This window comes from Aspergillus nomiae, assembly GCF_001204775.2.
Source record: "Aspergillus nomiae NRRL 13137 chromosome Unknown contig00244, whole genome shotgun sequence".
NCBI classification, from domain to species: domain Eukaryota; kingdom Fungi; phylum Ascomycota; class Eurotiomycetes; order Eurotiales; family Aspergillaceae; genus Aspergillus; species Aspergillus nomiae.
In genome coordinates this window covers 14,257-28,066 of record NW_015378299.1, presented here as the reverse complement: position 1 = coordinate 28,066, position 13,810 = coordinate 14,257, and the positions used below count along the sequence as shown (strand labels likewise).

At 50.0% G+C, this 13,810-nt stretch overlaps 5 protein-coding genes across 5 annotated transcripts; 2 read left to right on the top strand and 3 right to left on the bottom strand.

The window, feature by feature from the left end:
• Window positions 1–779: 779 nt before the first annotated feature.
• Window positions 780–1,892, top strand: ANOM_009348 (PIG-Y family protein; the record flags this gene model as incomplete). The annotated part of the gene is made up of 1 exon (XM_015554604.1): window positions 780–1,892. The coding sequence occupies one exon, from the start codon at window positions 780–782 to the stop codon at window positions 1,890–1,892; it is 1,113 nt and encodes a 370-aa protein (XP_015404743.1).
• Window positions 1,893–2,174: 282 nt separating this feature from the next.
• On the bottom strand, window positions 2,175–3,553 carry ANOM_009347 (glutamine amidotransferase subunit DUG3; the record flags this gene model as incomplete). Its single annotated transcript, XM_015554603.1, has 4 exons — window positions 2,175–2,467; window positions 2,517–3,249; window positions 3,335–3,430; window positions 3,487–3,553. Coding segments are annotated over 4 exons (1,173 nt in total), but the record flags the coding sequence as incomplete, so codon positions are not given.
• A 529-nt stretch (window positions 3,554–4,082) lies between these two features.
• Window positions 4,083–6,931, top strand: ANOM_009346 (dynamin-related GTPase MGM1; the record flags this gene model as incomplete). Its single annotated transcript, XM_015554602.1, has 4 exons — window positions 4,083–4,380; window positions 4,439–6,232; window positions 6,298–6,444; window positions 6,495–6,931. 4 exons carry the CDS (start codon window positions 4,083–4,085, stop codon window positions 6,929–6,931), a joined length of 2,676 nt encoding a protein of 891 aa, XP_015404745.1.
• Window positions 6,932–7,735: 804 nt separating this feature from the next.
• On the bottom strand, window positions 7,736–9,751 carry ANOM_009345 (alternative NADH-dehydrogenase; the record flags this gene model as incomplete). The annotated part of the gene is made up of 4 exons (XM_015554601.1): window positions 7,736–7,897; window positions 7,958–8,928; window positions 8,982–9,324; window positions 9,400–9,751. 4 exons carry the CDS (start codon window positions 9,749–9,751, stop codon window positions 7,824–7,826), a joined length of 1,740 nt encoding a protein of 579 aa, XP_015404746.1. The 3' UTR covers window positions 7,736–7,823.
• Window positions 9,752–11,706: 1,955 nt separating this feature from the next.
• Window positions 11,707–13,409, bottom strand: ANOM_009344 (carotenoid oxygenase family protein; the record flags this gene model as incomplete). Its single annotated transcript, XM_015554600.1, has 2 exons — window positions 11,707–13,296; window positions 13,344–13,409. 2 exons carry the CDS (start codon window positions 13,407–13,409, stop codon window positions 11,707–11,709), a joined length of 1,656 nt encoding a protein of 551 aa, XP_015404747.1.
• Window positions 13,410–13,810: the final 401 nt, after the last annotated feature.

Genomic DNA, 13,810 nt, shown 5'->3' with positions numbered 1-13,810 from the left:
CCCCCTATCTATTTTGGATTATTATTTCTTGATAAGTCACTTTCTATGAGTTTGTATCGTATTCGTTTAGTATGTATGTCTGGCCTATGAATGGGCCCTTGTGTCTTGACGCTCACACGCCAAGTTTCTCTTCTGGTTTGATAGCGGCCTTGCTTTCTCATCTATTCAGTGACTTTTCTCATTTCAAGTTTATCTATACCTCGCTAACAAGCTTAACGTGTCCCCGGGATCCCGAGGCCTCTCTATGCGTTGCATCTCGTCGGTACTTTTTCTCATGCTTACTTTATGATACCACCCTTGAGACCATTCTTGTCCTCGGTCCAGATTACGACTTGATGCCCTGGAGTTTCGGATACCTTTTCTCTTTTACTGCCTTGGATCAATTAGTTAGCGGACATATGACAGCTATCGGCAACAAGTACAATTTGAGAACGGCTGTTGTATGAATAATGACTTGATCTTTTTCTTCCGCGATAGTTCTATAAGTAGTAGCGGTCGCCACAAATATGGCCTGTCCAGACAAGTGCTGCGAGCGAGTAGAACATATACATTGGCGATGGTTCGGACAACCTGATCGAACCATGGGTGAGTAGTACCTTAACTGAAGGTACCGCCTCGGAGGCTCGGCTGGCTTGGCTCGGGCGGCGTCAACTCTCCCCTTCGTACTCTCACCATAACCATCTTGCCTGATGGAATCTGCCAACATATAATTCAAGGAACACAAATCTGGATGCTGGTGACTAATGGCCAGCTGAGCTAATAACGCCCAGCTTGCGCCAATGGAAGATGCAAGCGACAGCAGCAGGGTGGCACTACCGTTGGATAACGATGATCAGCTCTCCGGACGGACGCGCTCAGAAAGCGCAAGCAGCGGACACAAGCGCAGCTCATCCGGCTCCCTATTATCCAAACTCTCTTTTCTCCGTATGATACAAGCGACTCATAACAACCCGGAGCGGGCTCATTCCGGCATCGACCGTGATGATAGCGATGGTTTTGGTTCTAGTGTACGGGGGGGCAGAGCAATGGCTAGCGCGCTACAACAACGAAGAACGCGAAGGAGGAGGGGTTCACTTCGAAAAACCGCCCTACTAGGCACGCGATTTGAATATCGAGATAAAAAAGCCTCCCGAGCACCGATCGACATGCCACGGGCAGATGTTATCGGACAACAGCAACAACAGCTTGCCACGGGCTCACGAATGCAACAACCGTTACCTGACACCGTTTCCCCAGACCAGATCGTGCCCCACGGAAATGCAGAACAAGATAGTCATCCGGAAGATATGGTATGGGAAGGTTTCATGAATACGCAGCCAAAGTCACTGGATCAATCCGCTCAGCATCACCGGCAGAACCGCTCCCAAAACAGTATCCTTGGCGGAGAGATAACTACTGATGATGAAGATATTGTGTTTTTTCCTCCTTCTAAAAATACAAATGCCGCTGTTGCTGCTGCTGCGGGTCTACATCTTCAGTCTGCTTCTTCGAGCTCGGATTCCTATTATGCGCTTTCAGCGGACTCAACGTACCGAGCTATGCATCGCACCAAATCTCCTCTTGCGACGCATGCGGTTGACATAACTAGTAGTCAGGATATGAACTGGGATTACTCAGAGACGGAGTGGTGGGGCTGGATTATTCTGATAGTGACATGGCTTGTTTTCGTCGTGGGCATGGGCAGTTGTTTTGGTGTCTGGAGCTGGGCTTGGGATGTTGGAGAAACTCCTTATGCGCCTCCGGAGCTTGAGGATGATCCCACACTCCCTATTATTGGGTATTATCCTGCTCTGATCATCTTGACGGCCGTCATGTCATGGGTATGGGTTGTGGTTGCGTGGGTGGGCATGAAATATTTTAAGCATGCCAATATATCGGGTGACGATACATAATGCCTGCTATTCCTGTATAATACATTTCTTTGTTTTATTTTGTATTGTGATTTCTTAAACGGCACGATGCCAATGACCTGGAACTCAGGACACCCAATGTGATAACCTAATTTCTAATTATAACCCCGAAGAGACCCAGTCAAGACTATGTGTGCTAAGATTAAATGATGTACCCCCCGTATCAGAGACAAAAAGAATACCCCGACCCAATACCAACGCCAATGACCTCAATTGTTGGTTATCATTAAGTCCAGCTTAATACCTCGAAGCATACAAAAGCCCTCAATGTGAAATTGCACATTTGTTAGCGAACTCTAGCTGATGCTGACCTAGTCCTCCAGCGGGATCATCTACTCTAGTACCATTGACGCTTATTGCAGGAGCCTTTGGCTCGGTGTTTTGAGGTTGGACTGTTGTGCCAGGAGCCGTGCTAACGAGACCCTTCGACACAGCATAGCAGGATGAGCGGTCCTGGTTCAAGTCCTCGCTATAGAACTCATCCATGATGGGATGTAGAAGGACCGTCTGCTTATGGATAGTAACAATCGAGTTGGCGGGAACCGAAACCCAATTATCTATAGAAGTTAGCCCTCAACCCTGTGGGCTAGGTAGGTCGTAACTCACGTCTCTCAAACGTAATCGGCTCACTTGCCACTAGGACAATGTCGGCTCCCTTATCGTGACGTTCCATCTTGAAGTGGCCTTTAACCTTTCCCTCCTTCCATTTGGTGCCCGATGAGAAGTACAAACTGGCAGGCTCATCCGTCTTGCTGCTGATATACCGCGTACAAACCACCGTATGGCCATCCGTTACAGCAAAATTGAGCAAGCTGCGGGTCTCAATACCAGAAACATTATGTCTCTTGGGGATATCCCGAATGAACTCATTAATCTTTGCAATAGTCTTGACCATCACCCGTCGTAGGAGCCCCTGCCCAAAGCCCTCCGGACCGGGGTCCGAGCTCGGATCAACACCCTCCTTCTCCAAGAGGTCAAGGAACAACGCAAAAGCCCATTCGCTATCTGTGCCGCCTTTCACGCCCAGATACCAGCGATCCGCGAGCGAATCGCCCAGCGGCCGCTTGATATACTGCCAGCCACCAACGTTGCCGTTGTGCATCCACATCAACGTATTGTGTTGGAACGGGTGGCAGTTGTTATCTGATAGGGCTCCTTCCGTGGTTGCGCGGACATGCGCGAAGATCAGATTGGAGCTGGTTTTGGATGCTAACCGTTCAAGATTCTCACAGTTCCAGGCTGGGAGTGTGGACGTGAAAATACATGGTTCTGGGCCGAGCTTGGGGTCCGTGTAGAACCCTACTCCGAAGCCATCGCCGTTTACTGGACGGCGGTTATCCTGTAATCAGCGAGTTAAATCATGTTTCGGGTATACAGAACGGGCTGCGTGAAGTCTCCAGGTCATGATTCGAGTTGATACTTACCAGTCTAAGACGGGAGTCATATGATTGAGTCAGAATTGAATGACTGGGCTCTGTAACTAATTTGCTGAGACGTATCTCATGTCGGCCCTTGTATACCTGGCAAGAATAGCGGTCAGTTGTATGACGCATAGAAATAGTATAGATTGATTTACCAAAAAGCGGCACATGGCGAGAGAAGTGAAGCTCTCTCTAAAGGAGTTCAGTGTTTGCGACCAGGAACTCAAGGATAAAACGGTTCCAGGAAAGGGTTATAGCTATGGACGTAGCCGGAGTACGGTGTAGCAATTCTATTGCCCGGCGGCCGAAGTCGCAGCTTCTGGAGAGGTTTAAAGATGCGTTTTGTTCCACAATTGACAAAGGTAAAGCCCAACGACCACGAAACGAATAGAATGGAGTCAAAGTATAGAATTAATTCAATTCAATAAATACAAAAGATATTCAGGAGTAAGATATATAAATATACCTACGTCTGTGCTTCAGTACTACCAATGTCGCCATTTCAACCACACGTGACTCACACCGACTGTATACGGACGGCGAAGCGGCCATTGGCGCAGGTCACGAGGTTCTCCGTGCTGGAGGTTCGGTCCGCCTTCGCGTGGTACCGACATTATGACATCCGATTATTTTGTTGCTACTGCTATTGTTCGACGCACCAGCAACCTAAATCTACCGCCGTGGCTTTTAGCCCGGAGATGACCGATTCTATTCTTTCAATCCGCTTGATGTGTATGCGATTTCGAGAAGCATGAGCGGGAGAATCCTCTCCCACCGTCTTGTTCCGCTCTTGCGGACGGGCTTTTTGGCCCGCCATGTTCATAATGCTGGTGCAAGGACTGGAGGTCTTCTACGTTCAGATGGCAGCGCCGCACTTCGAGGACGCGCCTGGCCTGTCGGTGCGAACTCGATTCATAATGTCCCCGCTGTGCGGGGGATCTCCTTTGCGAGGATCCTTCCGAAGCTGGCACTAAAACTAGTGAAGGTGCCTGCAATGCTTGGAACGGCTACAGTAGCTGGGTTAGCTTATATTCAATATCAAACTACACGTATGTTCCTATCTTCCGATCTCAGGAACTATTCATCTAATCTTTATGGTTACTATAGAGGCAGGAAATTATGCTATTGATGTGCTGAAACGTGCGGGGGAGTCGGCCAGTGACACTGCTTCCTCCATCTTCTCCGAAATCCAGAATGTGGCTGAACAGACACAACGTGGCTGGCAAAGGACTACGGATAGTGTGGAAGTTCCTGAATGGTTGCAAAACATCCTAGGCTTCAGTGAAGGTTCCCAAAACGACGGTTCCGGGGGAGGAGGGCAGCCCCCAAGAGAAAGCCGGGCTGGTGCCGCTGCAGCTGCTGGGGCGGCGGCTTTGGGTTACGACCAAGATGATGAGCACGCCCGATTGACCAGGAATGCGGAGGACGACCAGATGATGCTCCTTACTCGTAAAATGATCGAGATCAGGAACATACTCCAGGCTGTTGGCCAGTCCAACACCCTGACATTGCCGTCAATTGTAGTCATTGGTTCGCAGTCATCCGGCAAAAGCTCCGTTCTCGAAGCTATTGTTGGGCATGAATTTCTTCCCAAAGGCTCGAATATGGTTACCCGGCGGCCGATCGAACTTACTTTGGTCAATACTCCTCACGCACAAGCAGAATATGGAGAATTCCCTGCCCTCGGGCTAGGGAAGATAACCGACTTCTCTTCAATCCAACGCACCTTGACCGACCTTAACTTGGCAGTCCCTGAGAGGGATTGTGTCAGCGATGACCCGATTCAACTCACCATCTATTCTCCTAATGTTCCCGATCTTTCCCTCATCGATCTCCCAGGTTATATCCAGGTTTCCGGCCAAGGTCAACCTCCACAGTTGAAGCAAAAGATCTCTGATCTATGTGACAAGTACATCCAAGCGCCAAATGTTATCTTAGCCATATCAGCGGCAGATGTTGATCTTGCCAATTCGACAGCATTAAGAGCAAGTCGCAGAGTAGACCCTAGGGGTGAAAGGACGATCGGTGTCATCACAAAGATGGACCTTGTCGACCCAGAGCGTGGCTATAGCATTCTTACTGATAAGAAATACCCTCTTCGCCTGGGCTACGTGGGTGTGGTCTCGCGAATCCCCCAGACGACCGCTCTGTTTTCTTCTCGGGGAAGTGGCAACATCACGAGCGCGATCATGAAGAATGAAAATGCCTATTTTTCTTCTCATCCCTCTGAGTTTGGGCCTCAGTCAGAGGTGTCGGTTGGCGTTGGAACTTTGCGAACCAAGCTTATGCATGTTCTTGAACAGACGATGGCATCTAGCCTAGCGGGTACTAGGGACGCTATCAGCCAGGAACTGGAAGAAGCGACGTACGAGTTCAAGGTTCAATATAATGATCGTCCGCTGAGCGCCGAGTCTTATCTCGCCGAGAGCCTGGACAGCTTCAAGCACTCCTTCAAGGCATTCGCCGAGAACTTTGGCCGTCCCCAGGTGCGTGAGATGCTGAAAAATGAGCTCGATCAACGCGTTATGGACATCCTCGCTCAGAGATATTGGAACAAGCCAATCGACGACCTGAACCCTCCGATGCCTGAGTTGGATCCCCTCATTGACCTTCCCAAGGCCGACCCGGAGTCAATGTATTGGCACCGTAAGCTCGACGCGTCGACATCCTCCTTGACCAAGCTGGGAATTGGCAGGCTTGCTACAACAGTTGTTGCTGGTGCAATCCATTATCATGTCGAGTCATTGTTGGCCAGCTCTACCTTCGCCTCCCACCCGTATGCTCAAAAGCAGATCGTGGATGCTTGCAGTAGCATCCTGAATGATCGATTCTTCAGCACCAGCGATCAAGTCGAGAACTGCATCAAGCCTTATAAATACGAAATCGAAGTTGAGACCCGGAGTGGGCTAAGGGAAGGGAAAACATAACAAGAGTGCTAAAGGAGGAGCTTAAGGCGTGTGAGGCAGCTTTGAAACGTGTTGAGGACTCTGTTGGGAGGAGAAAGATCAAGGATGTGATGTCATTCATAGACAAGGTCAGGAAAGGTGAAGTGGTCTTGGAAGGCGACGGCGCTGGTGGAGCAGGTGGATTCAGCTCTGCCCTGCTAGCCACAGGTATGTATACGTTCCCTATGCTACCAACAGAGGAAGCTAATCAAAACCAGGTCGTGAAAGCACCTTCCTGCGCGATCGGGCTGATCTCCTTAAGATGAGACTCCTCGCTGTCCGCTCGAAGCAATGTGCCAGCAAGAAAAACAAGTACTACTGCCCCGAAGTCTTCCTTGACGTCGTCGCAGACAAGCTCACATCAACCGCGGTACTATTCCTCAACGTTGAGCTCCTATCAGAGTTCTACTACAACTTCCCCCGAGAACTGGACATGAGGCTAGGCCGTCACCTCTCCGACGCAGAAGTAGAACGCTTCGCCCGCGAGGACCCTCGCATCCGGAGACACCTCGACGTGATCAAGAAGAAGGAACTCCTCGAATTAGCCCTGCAGAAAATCGAAAGCATCCGCCAGTTGGACGGTCGCAGCAAGCATAGAAACACCGACCGCCCCCTGTCCAAAGAGCAGAGAAATCGTGGCTGGAACTTGTTCTAATTGATTATATCTCTTGCTCCACTACCTCCTTCTTCGCTCCCTCTCCTTCCTTTTTTCATTGCTGCCGCCACATTACATTCTCTTCGCCACCCTTCTCTTTACCTCTCTTACCTAGCTTCCTGTATACCATACCACCAATAAGGTCTGTTTATAGCTTAAAGAATCTCTTCAGGATAGGCGTTAGCACAGCGAGTGCTTGGTTTATTCATTCCTCTCCCTTATCAGAAGTTCATGTGAAAATCATCTGGCATGGATAGAAATATCTACATTCCACATAATGCAAACCTACAATGTTACTCCAAATAACTTGAACAATCTATAAAGTAATCCGTAAACATTCCCATACATAATAGAAGGGGAACCGCATTTATAAACCATAAAAATGCACATCCTTACCAAAGATATTATTATGACAACGGTTCAAAGATAGGAAATGTAAATGAACAAAAGAAAGAATATAGAATGATTATGGCCAAATCTAACAAATCTAAATAAACAGTAACCCCACAACCGGTCTATCGATTTCGTACACAGAGATAAAGATTAATGCTTTTTGTTCTTCTCTTCTTTTTCCATTTCCAGCGTGCCTTGGGGGTTTATCCTTCAAGGCGGGTCTCGTGGGGATATCAAGTGGACCTTCTAGATGTGGAAAGAGGGAGATGGGCATTGACGGAGTGGATGATGAGTGTCCCATTCATTTTCGATGGGGAGGATAAAGAAACGAGAAAAGAGAGAGAGAGAGAGGGTAAAGGGTCATGTGAACGGGCATCAAAAGGTAGAATGGTCGAATAAACGGGGGAAAACAAGAATTCTCGCTCCGAAATCATAGACGTAGCATATCTGCTGTTTTTGGTGGTACAGTTGGTTCCAAATCTATATGCGAGAGATTGATTTACTCCCGAGAGACGTCACGGCCGAACATCTTGGCCTTGACCCAGTCGACGGCGACCAGGACACGGTTACGAGCTGTTTCATGTGTTAGCACGGATTATCCTGTTGTATAGGTATGCGAAAGGGATCACTTACTGCTGAAGCACATGCTCAGGTAAGCACTGCGCCAGAAGAGATAGGTCATGGTACCACCACTTGCGATGTTGCCGCTCAGCCAGCTGATGTCTGCAACCGCACGCTCCTTTCCGATGTAAGCCAGACTTCCCTGGTGGGAGTACTGGAAGGGGCCAATCTGCTTGGTTCTGCGCAATTGCTTCTGGCGTTCGCGGATCTCATCGAAGATCTGGTTGCGCTCCTCGGGGCTCTTGGCCTGTGCTTGAGCCTCCGACAGTTGCTTCAGGTCATCCTCGATCGACTCGGTCTTAGCCATAGTGTTGAAGAGACGAGCAAGGAAAGCACCCTCCTGACCAGCAACCTGAGCAGTGGGGGCATAGTTGGTGATGGCGCAGTCACCGACGGCCCAAACGTTCTCGGCGCCATTGACGACAAGGTATTCGTTAACAGCAAGACCACGGCGCGAGTTCTTCTGGGCGGGGAGCTGGCTCATCAGGTCCCGGACAACAGGGCGGACGGCGTTACCGGTAGCCCAAACCAGGAGACCGTAGGGGATGGTTTCCAACTCCTTGGTTCCGTCGGGCTTGGTGACCTCAGCCTCGATGTACTTATCAGTCACGTTCTTGACCATGGTCTTCGTGCGGATGGTGATAGCTTCCTCCTTGAAGGTTGACTCGGTGTAGTCAATCAACTGCTTGGAGAACATGGGAAGCACGTTGGGAAGAGCCTCAACGAGGGTGACCTTGAAGTTCTCCTTGATCTCCGGAACCCACTTCTTGAGATCCTCCTCGAAGAAGTCCTGGATCTCACCAGCGAACTCCACACCAGTGGGGCCACCACCGACGACAACCATGTGCAAAAGACGCTTGATCTCATCCTCAGTCTGGTCCTTGAAGATAGCGGTCTCGACACAGTCCATGATACGCGTACGGATCTTCTGGCATCGCCGACCTCCTTCAGGAAGCAAGAGTGCTCCTTGACACCCTTGATGCCTATTGATGCGCAAGTCAGCGTTGGTTACTTCGCTGGGTTTACTCTAGGTTACATACCGAAGGTTGCATTCTCAGCACCGACACCGACAACAAGCATATCGAAAGGCACCTCAGTCTTGGAGATGTCACCCTTGATTTCAGAGTCGTCACTGATGTACACGACACGCTTCTCATAGTCAATCTTGGTCGCCTCGGCTTCGTAGAACTTGACGTAGGCATTCTTCTGGCGCGTGATGTTACGGATGGGCTCCATAATCGAGCGATGTTCGACCAAACCCGTGGTGCAGGAAGGCAACAGAGGGGTGAAAAGGAAGTAGTTGCGGGGGGAGATGACGACGACATTGTAGTTCTCGGTATCCAGCTTCTTCAGAAGAGAAACAGAGCCCCAGCCGGTACCTGCGCGGGGTTAATCGCATGTCCAGATTGTGTAACCATATCAATGGCGAAGACACCGGATTTGAGGCAACCTACCGAGGATCACCAGGGTCTTCTTCTTGGGGTCGGGTCCAATCTGCTCAATTGGATGACGGAGCTCATAGACGCTATACGCCACATAACCGGTGAGGCCGAGACCGGAGAGCAAGGTCAAGCGCCAGGCCCAGCGCAAGAACCTGAATCCTTTCTTGGGCTTCGGCGCGGGCGCGGCGTCAGCGTACGAGCGGCGAGCGGTGCGCTGAACGGGCTGCTGGGAGAAACCGCTGGATCTCAAGGGACGAGCGGATCGAAGGGCATGAGGGCGCGTCGAGAGCGACCTGCGCGACAGCGACGACATGACTGATGGCGTAGCCATCTTGGACCGGATAGCAAGCGCACTTCCAACCATTATCGGTTGTGGTCGCCCAGTATGGGGGGTAGGAGTGGAGAGGGAGAGGAGAGTTGAGAGGGGAGAGAAAGGAGAAAGAATCTGGAAACTGAATTAGGATTCTAGTAATTGACAATTGAGTCAAATCAGTTTCGTCAAGCTAATAAAAAAAAGACAAAAAAAAAAAAAAAGTTTTCGGAGGCGTTGGAGCAGTGACGCGATAAGAAATTAGCTGTTTTGGGCGAATCGGTGTGTCAATGACTTGTACGCCTTGGAGCCTTGGAAGTTGGGTGTCTTTCTGACGCTGTCTGGCGCTCTCAAGGTTCCGCCGGGCTTATGCCTTCCCTATTAGGAGCTGTTCCGCCTCTGTGAATGGGGCAAAAAACTGGGTCGAAGGGATTTGCAGCCTGAGGAAGCCGCCGGGGCCCAGATGCCCTCCCGATGAACTGGGTCCGGTTCCGACCCTAATCTATTTTTTTATTTTTTTATTTTTTTTTTATTTTTTTTACACTCTTCCCTCTGGGATAATCGATTTTCCTGCAGGCTGTTGGAGAATGAGGGGGAGGTTTCTGCTGGTGAGGAGAAGCACTCGACAAGCCTTATGAGGGGGAATTTCTATCTGCAATGGAGATCCTACGGTGGGTATGAAGCTCTCTTATACACAGTTTCCTAGGTGGAGATGACGGACAGAAGGAAAGGGATTGTCAACAAGGATTCCTCCGTCCTTCTAGACCTTAATCGTCTGCAGTATGGACAGGGATTCTTATCGCCAGGACGAACTTGTAGCGATGTGCTTCCTCTCCTCTGTACCGACAGAGCTGCGCCGAGTATGTACTCGGGGTATGCATGTACAAAGTCGCATAACTCCCGTAACGATGAATATTATGACTCAACCGGCGACCAAAAGTCCACTTTCCCCTCAGCTGGCGTGCAATCCGGGCGTTCCATTACCGTATCGTTTCTCCTAAATTTCCTGTTTGGGGGGATGCGCAATGTGCCATGGCAGCTGACTCAGATCCCACTGGCGGTCCTTCCCGAGAACCAGCCGGGTTCACCCGCATCTAGACCTTGCCAGCTCCTTTTGAAGCACCACGTCGAACAAAACCCGGATGAAGGCCGCCGTAAGAATCCGGGGAAGCTGATCCACTCTCTAATCTTAGCTCCTCTGCGTCTGTCTGTGGCAGTTTTCGATTCATTTAGACTTCCTGTCCAGAGTCTACCCACCGAACGGTCTGGATAGCTCATACGGCTTGACTTGATTGATCTTCAGAGTTGCCACTGGAGTAGCTTAACTCTAATCGGAGTAAACTCGGCATTGGATCCTATGTCCAAGGTGACCTGTGAGAAGAGAAGGCCTATCTCGCTTCCGTAGCGTTTAGTGTTCGATCCTCAGGCCACGTCAGGGTCCAGTCGAGACTCGTAAGCCCTTTGGGCAAATGTGCTCAAATTCTTATGTGCGTATGGGTTTGCTATCTCCGGGTCGTTAGCTATCATGCCATGAATACGAGGGTATTATGCTGTCCCTGGATCTTCCGGTAGGGCCACAAGACATCGCATGTGGCTACCACATGATGTTAGGTCGGGAAGCAATGCTCAATGTTGAGAGACATGGATAGAATTGCGATTTCCATCATATTCATGTCTGTGCTGTTGGAGAATGCTTGGTCATCGATGGACCGCGTCCCGAGTGGTCAATACGTTGTGATATAAATCCCGCTTGTGTTCAGCTCTTCAGAGATCAGGACTACATAATTCTATGACAGTGGTTTGTTCAACAACGTGAATACATCGCTAGTCTGCATTAGCTCAAGGATCGTATTTAGACTATATAGAATCAAAGCTATACTCTTACTTTATCATCCTCGAGTCAATGCTGATATAAAAAATGCAGAACTATACAAAACAGCAGAACGTCAAGTATGCAAGGTTCAAAAGATCCAAGACAGTAGAGATAAAACAGACAAGGGAAAAACAAGCTAAGGGTTCCGGACATGCACACCATGAAACCCGAAGCCAACCACACCATCAACCGTAGCCCTCCCGATCTCTGTCATCGTCTTTGCATCGAGAACTAACAGATAACTACGTCCTTCGATGCCGTCCAGCACGACGGATAGAAGTACACCACCATCCTCGTCCTCTGAATCCGGATCGGCCACAAAAATCGGCTCACTGGCCGTCTGCCCATGCTGACTCCAATAGAGAGATGTCTGCGTGGCGACGTCATGTTTGACTAGACCGTCCAGGAAAACACTTTGCCCCGAGTCGGTCACGCCGTATACGTAGCGGTACTTGCGGCCGCCTACCCGAGGATTGATACGAGGCAGTTCCGGTCCTAGTCCCTTTCCCATCGAGAAGACGAGTTCCGCCGTGAGGGTTTTGGAATTTGATCCTTCGGGAACGGCAGGCAGACGGAAGCGTTGGAAAGCGCCGCGAGCCCTCTGGTTCTTTGAATCGCCATATTGGTGGGCTGTAGCGGAGTCGGACAGTAAGTTGTCAATGTAAAAACGTTTTAATACGTCTAAGCTGTCGTATGCACAAACATCGGCGATTATATCTGTCTTGGAGGGGTCGGTCGAGGAAGGCTCTTCATATGCATTGATAGTGTGGAAACTGAAGAAGGGATCGGACTCGTAGCGCGCGATCAATCCACGCCCTCCAGGAGTACGATCTACCACGAACCAAGTGCTGCGTTGTGTAGGATCATAGTCGGCCAATGCATCCACAAAGTTGTGTGTCCATAGCAGGGACATGCCTCCGGCACGCAAGCGAGCGTTCCAGAGACAGAGCACGACGTAGTGCTCCGTCAGAAAAAGAGAGTGCACGTATGTAGCAGCATGCCTGAACGTTGCGAGAATGCTGGTTTTCCCTGTTGCGCGAGAAACGTGGAAGATACGATAGGTGCTTGTTAGACCCATGTCTAAGTTGTAGTTGTAGATATCACCGGTGGTCAGGTCTGTCTTGCAATGGGCCGCGCTAAGGGGTCCCCGGAGCGAGGGATGCAAGACTGTTTGGTCCGCAATACCAATTGGTTCCAGGGTTTGAGGATCGAGCATCTGGAAAGTAGAGTTATCGGTGCGGTTACAAAGTGTCTCGATGCCTGGCCCAGCCATCTTCTCCTGCTTGCTGCCTGTAGCTGACAACCCGGGAAAATTAACGTTCAGAGTGACGCTGATGTCGACCTCGTCGGGAACTCCTTGTGGAATAGTCTTAAAAGTCGATTGCGCCTTCTGGAAGAGCGACATACACGGATCATACTTGGCTCCAAAGGTGATCTCTCCACGATACCCTGTTCGCTGTATCCTTCGGATGAGGCCGTCGCAGGTCAGTCGGGAGTTGTGTGTGACGCGAACCCAGGGCTGTTCCGATGTAGGAGCATGAATCTGAAAACGATGGACCTGGGCAAAATAGTCGAACCAGTGGCTCACACGATAAGTGGTTTGTTTCTCCGTCTGGATATCGCGAGGGCCTAACCCGTTGCGAAAGAGCACGCCGGCGCAGTAGGGCGGAATAGTGCCCTGGACCGGTAACTCTGTCGGCTCAAGCTCTTGATAGCGGACATCAAACTGGTTTGTCAATGAGGCTGTTGAATATGATAGCGAATGCGACTTACACCCTGTGCGTTCGGCCAGTCATTATAATGGGTGGTAGTCGTAGACTTGTTAACTGACGACGCCATGTTTGTTCAGTGCTGATTTTCAATAGTGTATCGGGGAGAGGAATGACCGGTTTATAAGATCAAAAGCCAAGGTAACAAGAATTCCAACACCTTCTGTATCCATAGTTGGGTCAACCTCGTATAGGACTCGGACAACGATATTGCTCCGTCGGGACAGCCCCTCAAGTCAGGTAACAGCATAGCTCATGCGGGAATAAGCTAGCCAAAACCACGTCATCGCCACAATTGAGGAGATTCAAGTGGACATGTGTGGTTAAAGAGAGCAAGCCAAGCAAAGCAGTTACAGAGACAAGTCACACGATCACTCTTTGGATGGACATCGTCGTATAAAGATGCCGGCTATGTCATCATCATAGGACTAACCGCGGACATTAGGGTTTGGTGGTTCGAACCTTTGGTTT